At 42.8% G+C, this 20,660-nt stretch overlaps 3 protein-coding genes across 5 annotated transcripts; 2 read left to right on the top strand and 1 right to left on the bottom strand.

Annotated features, from left to right (window-relative positions):
• Window positions 1-234: 234 nt before the first annotated feature.
• LOC127604801 (sodium/hydrogen exchanger 3-like) lies at window positions 235-10,453 on the top strand. 2 transcript variants are annotated; one of them, XM_052072101.1, is made up of 16 exons: window positions 235-766; window positions 5,579-5,881; window positions 6,077-6,237; window positions 6,710-6,788; window positions 6,868-7,045; window positions 7,137-7,357; window positions 7,439-7,641; window positions 7,741-7,830; window positions 7,904-7,974; window positions 8,060-8,189; window positions 8,271-8,416; window positions 8,544-8,667; window positions 8,767-8,940; window positions 9,238-9,292; window positions 9,384-9,470; window positions 9,559-10,453. In XM_052072101.1, exons 1-16 carry the CDS (start codon window positions 436-438, stop codon window positions 9,870-9,872), a joined length of 2,667 nt encoding a protein of 888 aa, XP_051928061.1. In that variant the 5' UTR covers window positions 235-435; the 3' UTR covers window positions 9,873-10,453. The 2 variants fall into 2 exon arrangements, with proteins under 2 accessions (XP_051928061.1, XP_051928062.1); XM_052072102.1 differs by lacking the exon at window positions 235-766 and adding an exon at window positions 4,069-4,517.
• A 499-nt stretch (window positions 10,454-10,952) lies between these two features.
• LOC127604803 (sodium/hydrogen exchanger 3-like) lies at window positions 10,953-17,141 on the top strand. Its single transcript, XM_052072106.1, has 16 exons — window positions 10,953-11,461; window positions 12,452-12,754; window positions 12,899-13,059; window positions 13,221-13,299; window positions 13,395-13,572; window positions 14,276-14,496; window positions 14,586-14,788; window positions 14,861-14,950; window positions 15,033-15,103; window positions 15,182-15,311; window positions 15,791-15,936; window positions 16,056-16,179; window positions 16,272-16,442; window positions 16,578-16,614; window positions 16,686-16,772; window positions 16,873-17,141. Exons 1-16 carry the CDS (start codon window positions 11,230-11,232, stop codon window positions 17,139-17,141), a joined length of 2,502 nt encoding a protein of 833 aa, XP_051928066.1. The 5' UTR covers window positions 10,953-11,229.
• olah (oleoyl-ACP hydrolase) lies at window positions 16,526-20,516 on the bottom strand. 2 transcript variants are annotated; one of them, XM_052072122.1, is made up of 7 exons: window positions 20,359-20,516; window positions 19,933-20,063; window positions 19,564-19,702; window positions 19,372-19,471; window positions 18,972-19,141; window positions 18,801-18,883; window positions 16,526-18,589 (listed from the first exon to the last, which is right to left on the bottom strand). In XM_052072122.1, exons 2-7 carry the CDS (start codon window positions 20,060-20,062, stop codon window positions 18,447-18,449), a joined length of 765 nt encoding a protein of 254 aa, XP_051928082.1. In that variant the 5' UTR covers window position 20,063; window positions 20,359-20,516; the 3' UTR covers window positions 16,526-18,446. The 2 variants fall into 2 exon arrangements, with proteins under 2 accessions (XP_051928082.1, XP_051928080.1); XM_052072120.1 differs by having other exon boundaries at window positions 19,933-20,494.
• Window positions 20,517-20,660: the final 144 nt, after the last annotated feature.

The raw sequence follows: 20,660 nt of genomic DNA, 5'->3' as shown, positions 1-20,660 counted from the left end.
TCATACATGGAGACGACTTCAAAGTCCGGTTTAAAATAGTGCTTAAGTTATATAGTAACTTAACAACTATAACATGAAGTGAAAGAAGCATATAAAGCGTCTATGGCAATAAAGAAGCGATGAAGGCACAGAATCTTCTGTCGAACCAAGTGGACGAACTAGCTGAGCCAGGAAGAAAGTGGGAGGAGACAGACAAGCATCAGGTTGGGCTGAGCCTCACCTGCTGTAAAAAAAAAAAAAACAGGATCCTTGACTGACTGCTGAGCCACAGGGGACGGCCACCGTGCTCATGCCAGATAAAGATGTGGACGTATGCATGAGAGCAAAGTGAAAGACGGCTGAACGTCAAGCAGGAGACACCAGAGACAATACAAAGAACCAACCCTGTGCTTCACTTTTGAAACTTTGTTTTGAGTTCGAAACAATAAAAACGGCATGGCAACCATGCAGCGGACAAGACTTTTACTTTGCGTGATGTTGATGGTTTCCCAAGGACGCAGCCTGCCTGGTGCGGCCCGCTCTGAACACAACGGACATGAGACTGAAACGAGCAGTGATCACGGGACGTCCTCCTCAAGTCCGCACACAGAGACGGGCGATGTGACAGATTCTGGTCATGATGTGACGGGAGACAGTCACGGTGAAGGTGGGGGTCACGGTGGTGGGCCCATCACCACTTTGCCCATTGTCTCCTGGAAGTGGAGTCATGTCTCTGTCCCGTACTTGGTGGCTCTGTGGATTCTGGTCTCCTGGATCTGCAAACTCAGTGAGTCAGTGTGAATGACCTCTGTGTGATAAAATAAGGTGAAATGAAGGTAACGCAGCAATGAGAACATTTTAGTGGTGAGAAGTAATAATGTAACAAATGCTTATATTATATTGCTTGTTGTAAGGTGTCCTTGAGTTCCTAGAAAGGCGCCCACAAATAAAATGTATTATTATTATTATTATATTACATTATAATACTTAGGTCAAATGTTCAGGTATGTTGACTTTACTTGAGCATTGTTTTGTCTCCTTTTACTTTTACTCCGCTTTTTTTCCGTAAAAGAAAAAAAATCTGTAATTTCCAATCCTTACTTTGACAAATCATTCTTGTTACTTCTTTTAATTAACCCTTTCATGCACCCTGTAACCTGAAAACATGATAAGCTGTCCACTGACACAACCGCTGTCCTCGAAAGGGTTAAACTTCCACGGATGACAATCGGACAAAGTGTAAAATAAACTGAAGGAGAGTGGCATAAAATCAACTTGAGGTGGAACGATTAATCGATTAATCAGCAACTAATCGATTATCAAATTAATGAACTTTAAAAAATCTAATATTGTTCAAACACCCAGAATTTCTGTTTTCTAACAATAAATATACTGGTCGTCCGATTTCTGTAGTCCACCATGACATCTTTGTGTTGAGTCAAAATAAAATCGGCTTTTATTTTGAAAAAAAAAAACATTGATTGAAAGAAGACTTTGATATCGGGGTTTTATTGAATCCTACTGTGGGTTGTCGTGTTTTAACCCTCTTCTCAGGTAACCAGCATATTCGAAACATCGAGTGCCTCATTGCAAACTAGAATAGCAATCTGGTAAAATATTATGGTATAAGACTTTTTGGCATCAAATGATCAGAGTCCTTATTTTGGTGTATGCACCACAACATGGGAGGCACTGTGGACACTGTCAATGATTGCGTGTGCGCCTATGTTTGTGTACGCTTCATGACACATAAATAAGGGAATGCCATCTTCCTTGCGGAATATGATGAAGGATTTGTGCGGGGTCGATGAAGACAATGTTATTCTGTGTATGACCGGCAGGCAGTTGTCACACGTTGCAACATACTGTGTTGTGATGTTTTTAGGTGCTTATCACGGATGGATGGTACTTCCGTTTGTCATACGGTTTAGAACAACGTGACCCCCGCCCCCTCCCCATTTTATTCCAGTTACATGAGTATGCGTGGAATGGGGGTGTGGTTTGGCCGCCTTATCTACCGTTTAGATTTAAGTATTCCTGATGAACGGTCGGCCCAAACATCAACAAATGCGCACACACCCTCACTGTTGACTTTAACTCACTCATCCTCACGGGTTGAAAGGCGGACAATGACGCCGATTTTTCCCAGATCTAGTTTCCTGCTCAGGGATTTACAATGCTTTCTTTCTTTTGGTACGTCACATTACAGTCGAGTCACGTTGGGGTGATTAAAAAGGCAAACACGTTTGCTTCTGGATTTTTAAATTTTATTTTTTGGTCGTGTGGTTGAGTGTATTCTTAATGACTTGTTTCACCCTTTCAGGCACCCCGAAATCTGATAACACGATAAGCTGTCCACTGTAGTATCCGCTGTCCCTGAAAGTGTTAATTCCAATTAAAAGAGAATTTATCTGAAAGAAAGCACAATGACACTCTTTTCCAGGTAGTCTGTGATAAGGCAGCGCATCACCTTCGTCATTGATTATTTCCTTTGTTTGTTTTGAGCAGCCATCAAGCATGCTGAACTACTTACCCACTAGCCTATTGATTGCTTTTGTTCTAATGCAGATAGGTCGCATCATCACTTCCGCCAAAAATTACAACTGACTCCTTCGGCTCTCCATAGCTGCCAACTGCCTATTTTGTTTTGCTTATTTGGGTTTTCTAAGACTGAAAAACTGTTATCTCGATCAGCAATTGCTTTTACAACCCACCTCGAGTGCACAGTGTGTGATTCATGACAAGCTGAACTGTGATTCCCGGCTCACTTCACCTTCACTAAATGTAACATGGTGACCCGTACCGGTAGCTCGTATTACCCTCAAAACGTTGCAAACAAAGGAATAATTAACAAACAATTCTGAGAGAGTCCAGTCTCCTACACTTCAATCTGTGAGGCGGCACAAGTCTACATTGCAGCCACAAACAAGAGTGAACAGTATTGAATCAAAACTGACTGAATAAACTTCTTAAATAATTGAATATTAGTTGATACAGTACAAAACGATATGATGTCATTTAACACGTAATTAGAGTGACACACCTGCAGGAGAGCTCGCGTGTCAAACTATCAATGCTTCCCAATGAAGCTTTTGTGCCTTGTCCTGCTCAAACAGGAAGGACCAATCGGCCAAATAAAACCTCCAGTCAAAATGCCCTAATCAGCACTTTGTGAATAGACAATGAACTCGTACATTATATGGAAAGGAACATGCAAAGGTCGGATGATGCAGTGTTGACTAATCTATATTTTGTCAGATGTGCACATCCACGGCGACATCAGCGCTTCTTTCCCAACGTGTCGTAAAAGAACAAAGCAGTTCCCCACTTTCAGCAGATAAACTTCTTATATAGAGGTTTTTTTTTTTTAATGTGTGCCTACTGTCCCGTACATACCTTGCATCCCGGTGATTTTCAAAATGTGGCACGAGTTCCATTTGGGGTCCACAAAATCATCACCGAATGAAGCCTTTCATGCACCCTAGAACGTGATGACATGTCCCTGAAAGGGTTAAAAACAATTCAAATGAACAACATATAAAACATTTCCTTAAAGCTTGTCTTTCAATGTGATCGAAAAGTCCCACGTGTTCTCTTATGTCACCTGTTTAGCACTAAATGGTGAAAAAAAAAATTAAATTGTGAGAATCGTGGAGGCAAATCACAATGCTCGTGTTCACTATCATGTTCAGGGTTTTATTTATTTACTTTTTGGGTTCCAAGTTGTTTTTCCAAATAGCACTTATCCTTCGTTTTTGGGCATGTTACGTAAAAGGGAAGGTTTTAACTAAAGATTATGCAACAGCGGTGTCAATCATTACTCGGCAACAAACCTGCAGGACTAAGCCGTTGGATATGTCGGCAAACGCATCCGGAGCTATTCATTGAACATCAATCAAATTGTCTGTAACGCTTTACTTAATCCTCCACTCTGAAAGTGTCACGGTCAACGTTGACGCATTTGAGCGTGTCACACATCTGAGACCAAAAAACGAGGTGGTGGGTGTTTCAAAATGTGACTGAATAACTGGACACCTTTTGTGGATTTCCGTTACGCTCCGTTTAATTCAAGGCTCAATTTGGTCAGAGAGGAGATACTGAACGTATAAAAAAGCTGAGTCCGGCGTTCGGCTCGCTCTGTCGCCGGACTACAGGAGGAAGAAGGTCATGTATCGAGATCATCAAGAAAAAAAGAGAAAATAACGGACTGTGACGGACTGTCTGACTCCTCTTTCAGTGAACCTCCCTCACATCACGGGACTTTGTCATCTTTTGAGAGACTTTTGGTATTTTCTTGTCCCAAATGGAACCACGTGGACATGCACTCATTTGGCTTCTCGGGTCAATAGTGTTGATTTGTTTCATCCCCGGGGTTGCGGTGGAGAACGGCGACCTTGAAAATTCCGGACCCGACGCAAGTGAACACGGCCACGATTCCAGCATCACCGGAATACCCGTCGTGTCTTTTAAGTGGCATCATGTGGAGACCCCTTATCTGATCGCGTTATGGGTCTTGGTTGCTTTTTTGTCAAAACTGGGTATGTCATTAAAAAACAAACAAAAAAACGGTTGTTCATAGAAACATTGATGGAAAAAGAACAGGGGAAGATGCAGCCTTCATTTTTAATTATTATAGACGCTGCAGGCGGCCCGTTGGTCCAGTGATTAGAACTTTGACCTCAAAGTGCAGAGGTCGTGGGTTCGATCTCGGGTCGATCTGGCCTTCCAGTGTGGAGTTTGCACGTTCTCTCCGTGCTTGTGTGGATTTTCTCCGGGTACTCCGGTTTCCTCCCACATTCCAAAAAACATGCATGGCAGGCTGATTGAACACTCTCAACTGTCCCGAGTTGTGAATGTGAGCCCGGTTGGTTGTTCGTCTCTGTGTCCCCTGTGATTGGCTGGTAACCGGTTCAGGGTGTCCTCCCGCCTACCGCCTGAAGCCGGCTGGGATAGGATCCAGCACCCTCCGTGACCCTTGTGAGGATAAAGCAGATCGAAAAATGGACGGATGGATAGACGCTGCAAGAATATTCCTTTGTCAGAAGCAATAAAGGAGGGCTATTTTCATCTCACTTCGTTACATTATTTTCTCTCCTGATTATTCTTGATTTACCAATCATGCTGAGTCCAACATGAATGAAATTTGCTAAGATTGGCAATCGGCTATGAAATGAAATCCCCCCCCTCCCCCGAAAAAAAGCTTTCTAATCCTAACGAATGCAACCCCACAACACAAATCATCCCCACTGACATAAATCAACATTGTGAAATGTGCCTTTTTCACAGGTTCACTGGGCTTGATTATTAAGCCATAAAGTCAAGGATCCTTAACCAAACGTCTATTTAGTTATGCAAAGATATTTCTGGGCATTTATATACACAGCCACCATGGTTAATGATATGCCCCAGGCAAAAAGTTCAACAGTTGATGATTTGCAAATTTTGCAACCGCATTCAAGTTTAAGTTTTAGGATTTTGTTATTTTGTTTGCGTCTGAACGCCGATCTGGCGGGCAAAAGAGTGTGACATTTTTAAAAAGTTGATTTGAATCGAGATTGTAAATAATTCCACAGACTCCCTTTTCTTTTTGTTTCAACAGTAATTGAGGCCAACCATCATGTGACGAATATCATCCCGGAGAGCGCCCTGCTCATTTGCTTTGGGTTCATCCTCGGTGGGATGATCTGGGGTGCGGACAAGGTGCAGACCTTCAAGTTGACCCCGACCGTCTTCTTCTTTTACCTGCTGCCTCAAATCATCCTGGATGCGGGCTACTTCATGCCAAATAAGCTGTTCTTCAGTAACATGGGGACCATCCTTGTCTATGCTATTATTGGGACCTGCTGGAACGCTGCTAGCGTGGGACTCTCGCTGTGGGGCTGCCACATGGGAGGAGCCATGGGTAAGAAGGGAAACCTTGGGTTAAAATTTGGATCCAACACAGGGTAAAAAGTATCTGCATATGCAGATCAAAGTTCCGGCGTTAGTCTAATGAATAACTCGAAACTTAGCACAAGCGCTGATTAAAGTCCAACTGAAATTTAAAAACATTGTTTTGTCGCTGCAAAGTGACAATCTGTCCTCTGACCTTTTGCAGGCGATCTGGACATCGGGCTGCTGCAATACCTGCTTTTTGGCAGTCTGATTGCCGCCGTGGACCCGGTGGCCGTCCTCGCTGTGTTTGAACAGGTCCATGTCAATGAGGTCCTCTTCATCCTGGTGTTTGGAGAGTCGCTGCTCAACGATGGCGTGACAGTGGTTCGTACGCTCTATTTTAGTACGACTGCCATGAAAGGTTTCTGAACAGGACAATGTTCCAAATTGTTGTGGAAAGTACAATTCTGTCCATTTCTCTTTGTGGTATCCTGGCACACATCCTAGCATGAAATCAATGAACCATTCCAATGTGGTTTACGCACCTGCCACAGTACAATTTGACAAATCATAAAGTAACTCAGACATAATCTCCACTCATAACTGTCAACAATATATTTGAACGTTTGCATCATTGACAATGCGTACTCTTGTCTGGCAGATCAAAGTTTGTACCACTAAATGACTGATTACACAACTCATGAAATTTGTGGTGTGCCACAAGGTTCAATGCTCATGCCCTTGTTCTTGTTGGCCAGATAATGTGTGCTGTTGTCCTGTGTTTTATAACACACCAAGTAACCACATGATTTCTTCCAGCAGCCAAAAACTAAAAATCCTCCCTCTCTATCTTTAGGTGCTCTTCAATGTGTTTGATTCATTTGTCTCCCTGGGAGGATCCCAAATTGACGCTGTGGAGATCATCAAAGGAATAAGTAAGTAGTCGTCATCATATGACACGTAAGAATAATATTTAACAATATTTGATATAAAACATTCTCCCTTTGTCTCCAGTTTCATTCTTTGTGGTGGCATTCGGCGGCTCCCTCCTTGGCATGGTGTTTGGTTTGCTGCTCTCTCTTCTAACCAGATGCACTAAAAACATTCAGATCATTGAGGCAGGCTTCATCTTCGTGTTGGGGTACCTCTCCTACCTTACTGCTGAGATGCTCTCTCTTTCTGCCATTCTTGCGTAAGTGCTATTGAAAGACCACTCCGTTATTTTGTGAAGTTCCTACCTCGTCCCAGTCTCTTTGTAAATCTGTTGCACTTTCTCACTACAGAATCGTCTTCTGTGGCGTTAGCTGCCAAAAGTACATCAACGCAAACATGGACGAAAAGTCCGTCACTACAGTCAGATATGCCATGAAGGTGCTCGCCAACGGGTCCGAAACCATCATTTTTGTTTTCCTTGGAATCTCGGCCGTCGATAAGACACTATGGGTGTGGAACACAGGCTTTATTCTCCTCACACTCCTCTTCATCTTTGTGTATCGCGTCATCGGTAAGATTTTAGTTGTGCTCGAGGTGAAGTTTCCTAAATGTGATTGTGATAGCTGAAGACTTGCGATATGCTGTTCAACAGGAGTCTTTTTCCTCACATGGATCATGAACAAATTCCGTCTGGTGCCCTTGGAGGTCATCGATCAGATTATCATGAGCTACGGTGGCCTGCGAGGGGCGGTGGCCTACGGCCTGGCAGTGATGCTGGATGACAGCAAGATTAAGGAGAAGAATTTAATGGTCTCCACCACTCTGATTGTTGTTTATTTCACTGTCATCCTTCAGGTAATCGCTTTATGTCTCGAAAAGACTTCTGCCAAAGTTCGGCCATGTTTTTTTTTGTCCTCCATTTGACAACCCTGATGTTCTATCTTTGGGTTGCAGGGAGTAACTATGAAACCTCTTGTCACTTGGCTCAAAGTCAAGAGAGCTGCGGTGTGCGACATCACGCTTATCGAAAAAGTGCAGAACAAGGTGAATTTCAGTCAGGGTTCATTTTTAGCAGCTGTCGGCATGAACTTTGAAGACTTACAGTATTTGTTTTCAGGTCTTTGATCACATGCTTGTCGCCATCGAAGATATATCCGGGCAAATTGGACACAACTACATGAGAGACAAGTATGACAACACTTTGATTCAGATTTAAAATATGAACTGTTTGAATTCATATTTTTGTGTTTTTTTTTTTTTGCTTTTGGTGAAGGTGGAGTCATTTTGAGGAGAAATGGATGTCTGGAATTTTCATGAAGCCATCCGCAAGGAAGAATCGTGACTATGTCTTTAATGTTTTCCATAAGCTGAACCTTAAGGATGCTATGAGTTACGTGGCTGAGGTAAGCGACCATTTTGAAGACCATTTTCATTTTATTTTTGAAGAGCAAACATTAAAAAGAATAACTATGCCGTTTGTGCAGGGCGAACGCAGGGGCTCTCTGGAGTTCATCCGTAATGAATCGGCATTTGTTGACTTCAAGAAGAAGTATGGGGAAAAATTCTCAGAGGTGATGCCAGACATCATGGCTGACATGGCGGACGATCGTCATCCGGTGTCACCCATGGGGTGAGCCAAACTTTATTATATATATGGGAATATGAATTATAAAGTCCAGGTTTCCTGCTATAGGAACCCAAAATATTTTGACGCCTGAACGTAATAGGACACAACTGTGATGCTTTTACCTTAACAGACGAGACCCAGTACCATCAGTGAGCTTGGAAATGCATGAACAGACCATCAAAGGTGTGAGGGAAGCAGAGGACATCAACAGCCACCATCTATTGCAGCAGCACTTGTACAAAGGCAGGAAACAGGTAGCGACTTCTGTCGGCGCCGATCAAATTTTCATCTGGAGAATGAACTGTGCACTGAGTGACTCATGTTCATCCTAAAAAAAAAAAAAACAACCCTAGCACCGGCACAGGTACAGCCGGAGTCATTTTGAGGTCAACAAAGATGAAAATGAGGTGCAGGAGATCTTCCAGAGGACCATGAGAAGTCGTTTGGAGTCGTTTAAGTCAGCAAAGATGGGTGTCGCTCCGCCGAAGACCATAACCAAGCACCAAAAGAAAGATCAGCAACCAAAGGTCAAACAGGGTTGTGTCATTCATTTCTGGGCATGTATTTATTATTGGCTGTATAGAGTGGCGGGCTGTACATTTGGTACCTGGGACTTTAGTGGGTGGGGACTTATGCAACTTAATCCACCGCTGTCACAATTTTATAGTACTGTATTATTATAGCAATAGTAATGCAAAGTAGTGAAGACAAGAAAGAGAATAATAGGCTGTTGGCAAACAAATTAAGACAATTTAGACAAGCAAAAGGCCTTGCTGGCCTGGCCCATCACCGGCTGTATGTCAAGAACTTCTTCTGTATTGCAGATGCCATCCAGAAAATCAACAGATAAAAGCAAAAGCTATCATTCTGGCGATGAAGGTTCGTATCAGAGCTCCACACAGCGACTAAAATAAAAATAATGAAAATCATACGTAGTTCCATGTGACATTTACAACATCTTTTGTTCTAGATTTTGAGTTCTCAGAGGGAGACAGCGCATCTGGCTATGAAGCATCAGGAGACTCACTCGCCATGAGGGTCACCTACAGAGTGGGAGGTAAAATGATTCCATCAGCTCAATTGTTTTTTCGTTTTCCACCCTTGGGGGGGAAAGAAAACTAAAACATTTTTTTTTCAATTTCCAGCTGGTATTGAGAATCCTGCCTTCATGCCAGAGTTGGACTATATGGCGCCCATGCAGATCCCACCGTGGTTAGCCGAGGCTGAGCTCGATAGCGGCATGGTGGCCCCCTCGCAGAGGGCCCAAGTGAGGCTGCCGTGGACACCCAGCAACCTGCGGCGCCTCGCCCCGCTACGTATCAGTACTCGTTCCACAGACTCCTTCATGCGAGCAGATGCACCCACCACACAAGAGAGGGACGAAGATGAGTTTCCACCACCGTTGACGCCACCGCCACCGCCGCCGCCACCTTCTGACAGACACGGGGGTCACATGTAGCCTCCCTCATCATTACCTTTAACTGCCAAAAGACACCGAATATTACCTCAGCCTTTGCACTGGCTCCACTAGAAATATTGTCAAGGGAATGTGTTTTTCTGTGAGACTGGTTAAACTCAACCCCATTATAACCTTTGTACTCTTGACACTTGGACCCAAGTAACTCCATCTTCAAGACGTGTGCGAGAAGCATGCATGCACATTATCTACTGAGCATGTTAATGCATACATAGTATCAGGTGAAAAATGAAATAGGGCATCTTGGCCAAATTGTAAAGACATTTTTGACGATATGTAATATATACAGCTTTTTATTTATGAAGATAATCCATTCAAGTCAAGTGATGGGAAGGCTTCAATGTAACATTAATTGTTTGTTTGTTTTTCCGAATCTAGATTGTATTATAACACACCAGCCCATGAGATAAAACACGAAGAGCTAAACAACTAGCTGACTTCATGATTAAGGGATGTATTTAGTTTTTCAAATGTAAGTTTTTACACGAGGAACAATCACATGGGGCTAATTGTTTGACAAACAAACAAAAAAATGTCTAATTATACTTCTATTATACTTTTTTTTCAAATGTAAAAGTGGCTCATAAAAGTGTGGGAATAACTGGTCAAGTGTACACTAATAACAACCACATAGTGTAAGCTGTTTATGAGATATTTGTTTTGTATATTTTTTTCTGGTAAGGGCCGTTGTACCCCTAAAAGTACAATCCGGTTCTTATTAAACAATCATGTTTTGAAAATAAAATTGTTATTATTACCAGTTAAAAGTTTTCACCACTACGGGGAGCCAGAGGGCACAAATTACCAGTAAACTTCTCCGCGGGACAAAATTAATGACTAACAACCGCTATTACAATTCTGAAATTACTCATCTCGGGCGATTCTATCACCATACTAAACCACATTTGACTATGAAATAAACAACGATAAACTAGCTCTGGCCCATTCGCTGAACCGTGAGTTTGAACCCCAATTCCAAGATATATTTTCAGACTTCCGTGCGGCACGTTCAACGCAAATTACTGGGAGGCTCTCGGTCCGTGACGTAAGGACACCAAAACGTCATCGCACGAACTTCAAAGACTAAAGAGCATGTTGCGTCCAAAGGACTACGTGATTCCACTCGGGGGCAGTTATTCCATAGCCCGACTACAAGGGACACACACTCAGTTAGCGGATTAAAGATGAAAACGAGAGGAAGTAGAAGCAAGAAGAGTAATAAGAAAGAACTTGTCAGATGCCAAAGAAAGTTTTAACTTACTGTCTGACGCCATACATCTGGGGCTCAAGGGCAAGAGTGTCTTTCTTTTTTCTTGCCTCCAAGCATTGAATTGATCAAATGCAGCCTTGTGGATTTGTCTACATTTGGCTCCTCTGCTCAGTGCTGCTTATTTTTGTGGTCCTTGGGTCCCCGGTCGGGAATAGGGATGAGACAGCAAAGCATCACGATTCCAGAAGCCAAGCAAGTGGTAATGGCAGCGGGATAGCCATTGTGTCCTTCAGGTGGGATCACGTGGAGGGGCCTTATGTCGTTGCAATTGGGGTACTGTTGGCATTTTTGTCAAAACTAGGTAAGTAAGATATATCTGGAATATCGGCATTTGTTTGAAAACAAATTGATCTGTGATACTTCTGTGGTGACATACAAAGGAAATTCAAATATTTGTTCCATGAAATCGTATTCATTTAATACGATTAAAACTTAGCTTGTAGCAGACGTGTGTACATTTTTCAACATGATGTCTCTGATCCACTGGTGAAAGGACACTTTGATCCTCTCTCATCTATAACTGCTTCAAACAACAAAGTGTATGCAGGAAAAGTGATTAAGATTGTATGACTATCTGTGTTTTACGTGTTGTGTTGTGTTATTTTGTTATTTTGACTTCAAGATGGCGCCGCGAGAGTGGCTGCCTTTCCAGCAGCTCCTATATTTTGTTCTTCTACTTCTTCCTTTCATAACTTTGCTGCCGTGAATTGGGAATTTCTCCATTGCGAGACTAATAAAGGATTTTTTAATCTTATTTCAACCAGCCAAGAAATATGATGAAAGCCATTTTCAAAAATGGCAGCGCTAGCATTACTATGCTCACATTATTACTGTCAACATTCTGGTGTGCGCCAACGAGGCGTGCGCCACGACTGCTGGGTTTTAAGCATGATTTACTCGAAACAGAGTGTGACCACGGTATAACACTAAATTGATCATTTTGATTATTATTTTGGATCGTAATTTAAAACCAAATCAGGGAGAAATATTGCTAATTTCCCATCATCTCAGCTCCCGTCTCCCTGCACCTGTTTGCTTGGAAAATGGAATGGAATTTTTTTGGGGCCCTGAGGTGGATATTCCAACACTGTTTCAGCAAAGATCCTGAACCCTAAACAAACAGGTCAATGTGACCCTGCAGTGGTGTTCCCATGACTGGCGGCTAATTAGTTGTAGTGTTTTGTTTTTGATTGTGAACTACTCCAGATGATGATTTTGTTTGAACTCTGCAGGGGGGGTAGGACAAAACAAAACACAATGCTTTAAAATCTCAAACTGCGTTTCTCCACAGTGATCGAGGCCAATCATAATGTGACCTACATAATCCCAGAGAGCGCCCTGCTCATTTGCTTTGGCTTCATCATGGGTCTCATCATCTGGGCTTCAAACACAGTGCACCTTTTCAAACTGACCCCGACCGTATTCTTCTTCTACCTGCTTCCACAAATCATCCTGGACGCCGGCTATTTCATGCCAAACAAACTGTTCTTCCGAAACATTGGAACCATTCTGGTCTACGCCGTCATCGGGACATTGTGGAATACTGTCAGTTTGGGGTTCACCCTGTGGGGCTGTCAGAAGGGAGGAGCCATGGGTAAGAGGACGCTGGTCGGTTCCCATTCGGAAACGAAACATTGCAGGGCCAATCAATTGGTTTCCAATTCACCTTAACAAATGACTTCATGAAATTTAATTTCACATCCAAACATGTATCTCTTACGCCTTTTGTTCCTTGCAGGTGAATTGGACATGGACTTGCTACATTATCTTTTATTCAGCTGCGTGATTGCCGCCGTGGACCCGGTGGCTGTTTTTTCCGTGTTTGAAGAGGTCCACGTCAATGAGGTCCTTTTCATTCTGGTTTTCGGAGAGTCACTCCTCAATGATGGTGTGACTGTGGTGAGTATGCTCCCTTCGTGAATACAAAGTCGAGAAATATGTTCACCTTTGCTCACAAATTCAAAGAAACAGCAAGATGCGTTGACGAGCGTCACTTTTCTGAAGACATCGCATCGAATTTCACTTCCATGAACAATCGTGTGCTGTGCTGTTGATTGTAGATGCTCTTCAATACGATCGAGGCATTTATTCCCCAGTACAAACCCTACATTGATTTTTGGGATATATTCAGTTCAGTAGGTAAGGAGTGAAAATGTCCCTGTCTGAAGGAGCATGGTGATTGATTGATTGATTCCAGGGACATGTATCCCCCCCCCCGCAATTGTTGTGTCCAGTTTCCTTTTTTTTGGTGGCAGTTGGTGGCTCCCTCCTCGGTCTCGTGTTTGGTTTGCTGCTCTCTCTCCTGACCCGATACACCAGAAGCATCCAGATCATTGAGCCAGGTTTCATCTTTGTGGTGGGGTACCTCTCCTACCTCACCGCTGAGATGCTCTCGCTTTCTGCCATTCTTGCGTAAGTGCTATTTAAAGACATAAAACTTTTTTCCAAATTTTATTTGTACGGTTTGTTTCGGTATGCCATGTCTGTTATCAATCCATTTATCTAGTGCAGTGTTTTTCAAACCCTGTGCCGGTGTGCCGCGAGAAAATATCAAATTGTTATTTATGCCTGTGCGGTCAATCGCCCGGCAAAGTAATCATGTAGTACCCTTTCACACCGCCAGGGAGCAGCAACAGCTAGCCAATTGTCTTGTGTTTAGACTAGAGACAAGCCTTAACAAGACCTTGACCGTGACCTTGAATTTGTGACGCATGAATGCAGGACGACGGTGAAACAAATATGCAGGATTATAAAACACTTTTTTCCTTTGTGCTCATTTGATTCCAATTCAAGCTTTTATAACGCAATTCTTCAATGTTAAAAAAAGGTTATAGTAACAATGTAACACGTTAATTGTCAAAATAAGCTATTTTTTTTCTCCACATTTTCGGCTCATGGTGTGCCGCGAGATTTTTTCAATACAAGAAGTGTACCTTGGCTCAAACAAGTTTGAAAAACACTGATCTAGTGTATCGGGACTATTGCTTCATTCGAGTAGATATGTTTCCAAAACAACCCCAGGATGGTTCGGGTATTTGACGTTCGGGGAGCTCTAGGGGACGAATTGAACCCAAGCATTGATTTGCTTCTCTCATCTGTTTTTTTATCACCTTAGGACCGTCTTTTGTGGCGTGTCCTGCAAAAAGTACATCAACGCAAACATGGACGAAAGGTCCGTCACCACAGTCCGATATGCCATGAAGGTTCTCGCCAACGGATCCGAAACCACCATTTTTGTTTTCCTTGGAATTTCGGCTATCGATAAGACGTTATGGGTGTGGAACACGGGCTTTGTCCTGATCACACTCATCTTCATCTTTGTCTATCGCTTCATCGGTGAGTTTTGAGCTGGTAAAATGGAGACCGTGTGATGACGTTTTTCCACAAGATATGCGGTGGGTTTGTGTTTTGCTGTGTACCAAAAGGAGTCTTTTTCCTCACCTGGATCATGAACAAATTCCGGCTGATGCAACTGGAGGTCATCGATCAGATTATCATGAGCTACGGTGGCCTGCGAGGGGCGGTGGCCTACGGCCTGGCAATGATGCTGGATGAAAACAAAATCAAGGAGAAGAATTTAATGGTCTCCACCACTCTGATTGTCGTTTATTTCACTGTCATCCTTCAGGTAGGTTTTGATGTGTTGAGAGGATCTGAGATGATCTGATGTGGCTCAGTATTTTCGATTTACTGGCTGCAGGGACTGGCACTGAAACCTCTTGTCACTTGGCTGAAAGTAAAGAGGGCTTCAGAGACGGAGCACACGCTCATAGAAACAGTGCAGAATAAGGTGAAGTTAAAAAAAAAAGTTTTGCATTAAGCAGTCTGTGTTACAAAAGTGAACCTGCACCATCCTGTCTTGTCTTATTTAGGTCTTCGATCACATGCTCGTTGCAATTGAAGATATAGCTGGACAATTTGGTCACAACTACATGATGGACAAGTAGGTGAAATTCGAATTAGTCGTCATCGAAACCTGATGTGTTCGGAATGAGCCGTAACCTTGACTTTTGCCGTGCAGGTGGAATCATTTTGAAGAGAAGTGGGTGGCGCCAATTTTGATGAAGCCATCGGCGAGGAAGAATCGTGATTACGTCTTCAAAGTGTTCCACCGGCTCAACCTCAAGGATGCCATCAGCTACGTCACCGAGGTGGGCGCTGCATAACAACACAGACGTTGAGAAATTCACCTATTTGCAGATTTCTGCCATTATTTGCGGGAAACTCTGGCTAGTCGTAGCTTCTAGGTGTGATTCTTTTTTACGGAGCAAATTTGTTTTTAGAGTAAGTGATTTTTATATCACATTTTTGGAAAATAAGAAAAAAGAAATTCAACTTGCAGTACCTCGATTCAATCTTTGTGGATTGCCTGAAAATCTACACTGACATAAAAACAAAATTTTTAGCAAACAGATCTGTAATGTTTTTTTCTTGTGTGATATTTTGACAATAAGTTGAAAATCACTTTTAGGCTATTAGACCAAAGATATATGCAATTATATCGTTCAGGGACAGTGGTTACTGCAGTGGCCAGTTTATCATGTTATCAGGTTGCATGAAAGGGTTAAAGTGGCAAAACAAAACAAAAAGATTTCCTGATGTTTCAAGTGTTTCCTTAATTTGCTTGCAGGGTGAACGCAACGGCTCTTTGGGACTGATTCGCAATCAGTCGGGAGTTATTGAAATTGAGAAAAAGTTTGCGCAAAAATCTTCGAAGGTGATGCCCGACATCATGGCTAACATGGGAGACGATCGCGGTGCGGTGTCCACGTTGGGGTGAGTCAAACCCTTCAGCCGCAATACTGTATTGCGGCTGATACAATTCTGGGGGAAAAAAATGGATCTCATCAAAGATAATACAGTTGCGTTTGACACGGTGATACTTTGACATGAAGTAGAAGAGAAGCTTGGCCTTCGGTGAGCTTGGAAATGCACGAGCAGTCCCTCAAGGGCGCGAAGCAAACAGAAGACATCAGTCACCACCTGCTGCAACAACACTTGTACAAAGGCAGAAAGCAGGTAGGACCATCTGTCGTTTGCAAAATTGATACACAGAATTTCGATCGCAGTCTGATTAATTCTTCCATCCCGTGCGTTTTTCCGTGTCCTAGCACCGGCATAGATATAGCAGGAGCTACATTGACGTCAACAAGGACAAAAAAGAAGCAGAGGAGATCTTCCAGAGAACTATGAGAAATCGTTTGGAGTCTTTTAAGTCGGCAAAGATGGGCATTGCTCCAAAGACAGTCGCAAAGTACCCCAAAAAACTCCATGACCATAAGGTCAAGTTTGACCATCCATTTCCTTTTGCTTTGACACAAAATGCCTTTTCCGAAACAGTTAAAATGATGTTTGTAATCGAATATCAGGAGGGCAAAAAAAAAATGTATTTAATCACTGAACTCTTGCTCTTGCAGATGTCAAGTGGGAAACTTTACCGTTACGGTAACGAAGGTAAGAAGATAAGGCAACTCAAGTGATGAATACACTTCATTAGGGACACTCATAACACACTGATTTTCTAGAGCCCGATATCGTCGAGGAGGACAGCACCTCCAGCTACGAGGCATCAGATGATTCACTCCCCATGAAGGTCCTCCGGAAAGCGGAAGGTGAAATACATCCATCTGATCGGTCGTTTTAAATCACAATTAGTACTACTACTACAATACAGTGTTTTTGCCATCTCCAATCATTTTTTTTTACATTTAGCTGAAAATGAGAAGCCGGTCTTCATGTTGGAAATGGAGTCTGCAGCATCAACACTAACCCCACCCTGGTTGTCGCCGACGGAGGCCGATGGCAACACAGCGGCCCCGTCGGAGCGAGCTCGGGAAAGATTGCCGTGTACACCCGGCAGCGTGCGCCGCCTCTCGCCCTTCACAGACATGCAGGCTGGTGCACCAGATGCAGACAACAGTAGCGATGATGAGCTCCCACCGACATCACCGCCGCCGCCGCCACCACCACCAACATCCTAACCACCTTCTACCTGACTGAGATCAGCATGGCTTGACATTAACATATTTTTTTCTTCACAACTGTAAATCACTCAATAAGCTGCAGCAATAGATTTGTTTTCTGCAGAGGACAAAGAATACACCTGTGAGTTTTTCTCTGTCGACATGCGTTCATGTACAGTTTGTGTTCAAATGTCCGTTGGGGCGTCGATACCGTTTCTCACGCCGTTGCGTCTTAATAATAAAATAAAACCAATAAATGAAAGTCACCCCACGTCCGCCCCAGCTTGGCTCCCCTCGGTTATTGTAGCTTGCGACCTGACATTAGCCACAGTATTTGGAGTGGTGCAGTGTTGTCGAAAGGGAGACGTCAACTCGGTTTGGTGCTCCAACTTACGGCCCGCGGGAAAAGGCAAGTCCTCCTTACAACGCGTCGCACGTGGTGGGGTTTGTGCTCTCTGTAAGAACTTCATTGTCTTTGTTAGCTTGACTAGTGTTTCATGTTTTGAAAATTAAAAATATTATTACTATTACCAGTTCCAAGTTTTCACCACTAAGGGGAGACAGAGGGCACCAATTACTAGTAAACGTCTCTGCGGGTCAAAATTAAGAACCAACAACCGCTTTTACAATTCTGAAATTACTTATCTCGGGCGATTCTATAACCATACTAAACTGCATTTGACTATGAAATAAACAACGTTAAACTAGCCCTGGCTCATTGGCTGAAACGTGAGTTTGAACCCCAATTCCAACATAAATTTTCAGACTTCCGGCATGAGGACAATGCAAAGGACCTGGCGGCTCTCGGTATGTGACGTCAGGACACCAAAACGTCAGCAAACGAACTTTAAAACCTAAAGAGCATTTTCCGTCTCAAGCAGTGGTCCCCAATCGCCGAGCCCGGACTAGTACCGCCAGACAGTAGCGATGAAGAGCTCTTGCCAATATTAACGCCGCCACTGCCACCAGCATCATCACCGGCTTCTGCTTGACCGAAATCAGTCGGGCTTGACATGAACTTTATTTGTTTTTAATTTTTTGCTCACCAGTCACTGCGGCGAATACTTTCCTGTACCTTTTCTGGCCACTCCCCACAATTTTGTTGGATAACAAACAAACAACTCGTTTTGGTGGATGTGATTATTTTGAAACTACAACTTATGGTGCATTACTAAGCGGCACAAATCACCAAATATCTTTTGTTCAAAAATTCCAAGTTATTTTTCTGATCATTGGGCAGTGTGTTCTTTCATGAACAGTTGTATCAATATTTGGACAACAGTTGTTGTGTATTACATATACAGACCAGCGAGACATATTTCTTCACAAGTAGTCCATTCCGGATGTTTCGAGATGTTTTGTCACATAGTCTAATATTATTCTTTCATTTCCAGGATCCTTGAGGTAGAAATGAGACCCATCAAGCATCCTGATGTTGAATTCTCCTGTTGTGATGTCTTTCCATGCTGTAGAGACACGATGCAAATCGATGCATTAAACGGGCAACAGCAAATACAGGAAAGAAGAAGAAGAAGATTGTTTAAATCCATGAAATGTCTATCCGAATAAGCATTTTGAAGCAATATAAGCTTTTAAAAAATAGGTGGTATAAAGAAAAATATTCTTAAAACCCACGCAAACCGTTTCAGTCCTCGGTTAGATCATCAGAGAACTGACCTTGTAAATCGTGAGGAATATCCTCCTTCCCATCCAAGCATGAGACTGGGCAAGAGAGGAATGGACTTGGTGGCTTGTCACACCTGTCTCGAATCAAGTAAAATAGAGTCAGTACAGTATTGTAGTTTTTGATAAGGGCTATTTTTCGGTGAACAAGAGTTATAAACCCACTTATAGTTTTCGACAACACGGAGGTCAGCCTTCAGCGCAGGAAGGAACAGTTGCAGAACTTCTGGGTTGGCCAGAAGCTCAGGCGGAGTTCCTCCAATCGAAATCAGCCACTTGAGAAAGTCGTCATCTGATAAGTCACTTCTCTTTGGGACTTGGATGCGAGTCTCAGACTATGAAGATACCACGATACCACAATCCGGAACAACATGACTTAAATAACTACATAATTTCTTTACGAATTTAATCCAATCAATATTTTGTCCCGTACTGTATACTCATTTTAATTCCTCAAGAGGGAACTTAATTTACACTTGACAGTACAAAATATTTGCAGAAGTAGTTCCGAAAAATAAAAATAAAAGTATATTATTGAAAAAAAATGGATCTGACTGGATCTTACATAAGGTGCAGATGCACCAGACAGGAAAATGTGAACTGGCTCAATGTTGTGAAGTTGCTTCAGAGCATCTGCAACAGCATAGCTTGTATAAGCACCAAAACTAAGACGAATCAGAAGGGTGAACGACATAATTAGATATTTTTCTCTAAAAATAATGCAAGAAGGAACACCTAAGTTGATTTGTTGTCATACCTGTGACCAAAGAGCGAAAATGGCTTCTCTTTGAACACTGGCAATAACAAATGAAGAACCTCATCCACAATCTGCTGCATGTTCTCAAAGAAAGTCTCTTTGGCCCGACTCTCCCGTCCAGGAAGTTTGACAGCAAAAACTGAAAGTAATGAATGACAAGATCATCTTGGCAGAGTTATCACAAACGAGGGTCATGTGGGACGCGGGTGTGCTGCAGCCTATCCCAGCTGTCTTTGGGCAGTCGGTGGGGTACATCCTTAACTGGTTGAGTGTACTGCATGACGCTTGCAAAATCACACAGGGAATTATAACTGAACAATAAAGCAATTATTTATATAGGACACTGACAGTGTTGATTTATGTGGTTACCTTCTATAGAGCTGTTAAGAACGTTCCCCCAGCGTGCATAATGTATGGACCCTCCACCTGCCCAGGGGAAGCAGATCAACCTGGCAACAGCATCTGGCCTTTTCTTGAAACAATTGATCAACTTTTCCATTCTGGATTTGCAAAAGTATGAAGACTCACAGGTAATCTGTGCCTGTGTTGCCTCAGAATGCAGGAAAGCGGTTCACACGACGGCCCAAACAAAACAAAACAACGAATGCAAGAGTAGAAGCTGTGATGCAAAGTTTCAGCTGTTACATTTCCGGGATTTATTCTTCTACAATTGTGTTTACTGGTGTCGTTTTGACAGGTAGAGACACCTGTGGTGTGGCGTGAGCATGTCAATGCAGATCAGTCTTGTCGTCGTCAAGTTGTTAAAAAGCCCGTACTGAGTGAATCGATGCTCACCGAGGGTGCGAATAAGGTAGATATAAAATTAGGGACGATATAATTCAAAATTCTAAACACAAAAGTTGTGGGGAAGTGACGTTTTTCCTTCAGATCGTATTTCCTGACGAGTTCCTAAGGCGGCAACGGGAGCCCAATTTGTGTGTCAAGTTAAGCCTATACACGACATTGAAAAGTCGGAAATACAGTATTTTATTTTGTAATTGAGGCTGAATATCTTCTTTGATAATTTTGAAATCTGATATTAGTGTGAATTATATTGAGGAAACGAATCAAACATACAATGTCTTTTTTTGCATCCC

This window comes from Hippocampus zosterae, chromosome 7, assembly GCF_025434085.1.
Source record: "Hippocampus zosterae strain Florida chromosome 7, ASM2543408v3, whole genome shotgun sequence".
In the NCBI taxonomy this organism is placed as follows: Eukaryota; Metazoa; Chordata; class Actinopteri; order Syngnathiformes; family Syngnathidae; genus Hippocampus; species Hippocampus zosterae.
This window is presented reverse-complemented; position numbering and strand designations above follow the sequence as displayed.

What these genes read in the sequence shown, in the direction of transcription:
- LOC127604801 (XM_052072101.1), top strand. Translation starts at nt 436, where the DNA reads ATGGCAACCATGCAGCGGACAAGACTTTTACTTTGCGTGATGTTGATG. An exon ending in CTCCTGGATCTGCAAACTCA is followed by an intron (nt 767 to 5,578) that starts GTGAGTCAGTGT and finishes TTGTTTCAACAG; the next exon opens with TAATTGAGGCCAACCATCAT. An exon ending in GGTCACCTACAGAGTGGGAG is followed by an intron (nt 9,471 to 9,558) that starts GTAAAATGATTC and finishes TTCAATTTCCAG; the next exon opens with CTGGTATTGAGAATCCTGCC.
- LOC127604803 (XM_052072106.1), top strand. Translation starts at nt 11,230, where the DNA reads ATGCAGCCTTGTGGATTTGTCTACATTTGGCTCCTCTGCTCAGTGCTG. An exon ending in GGATATATTCAGTTCAGTAG is followed by an intron (nt 13,300 to 13,394) that starts GTAAGGAGTGAA and finishes TGTTGTGTCCAG; the next exon opens with TTTCCTTTTTTTTGGTGGCA. An exon ending in CCATCAGCTACGTCACCGAG is followed by an intron (nt 15,312 to 15,790) that starts GTGGGCGCTGCA and finishes ATTTGCTTGCAG; the next exon opens with GGTGAACGCAACGGCTCTTT.
- olah (XM_052072122.1), bottom strand. Translation starts at nt 20,062, where the DNA reads ATGGAAAAGTTGATCAATTGTTTCAAGAAAAGGCCAGATGCTGTTGCC. An exon ending in TTTTCGCTCTTTGGTCACAG is followed by an intron (nt 19,472 to 19,563) that starts GTATGACAACAA and finishes GATTCGTCTTAG; the next exon opens with TTTTGGTGCTTATACAAGCT. An exon ending in CGTGTTGTCGAAAACTATAA is followed by an intron (nt 18,884 to 18,971) that starts GTGGGTTTATAA and finishes GATTCGAGACAG; the next exon opens with GTGTGACAAGCCACCAAGTC.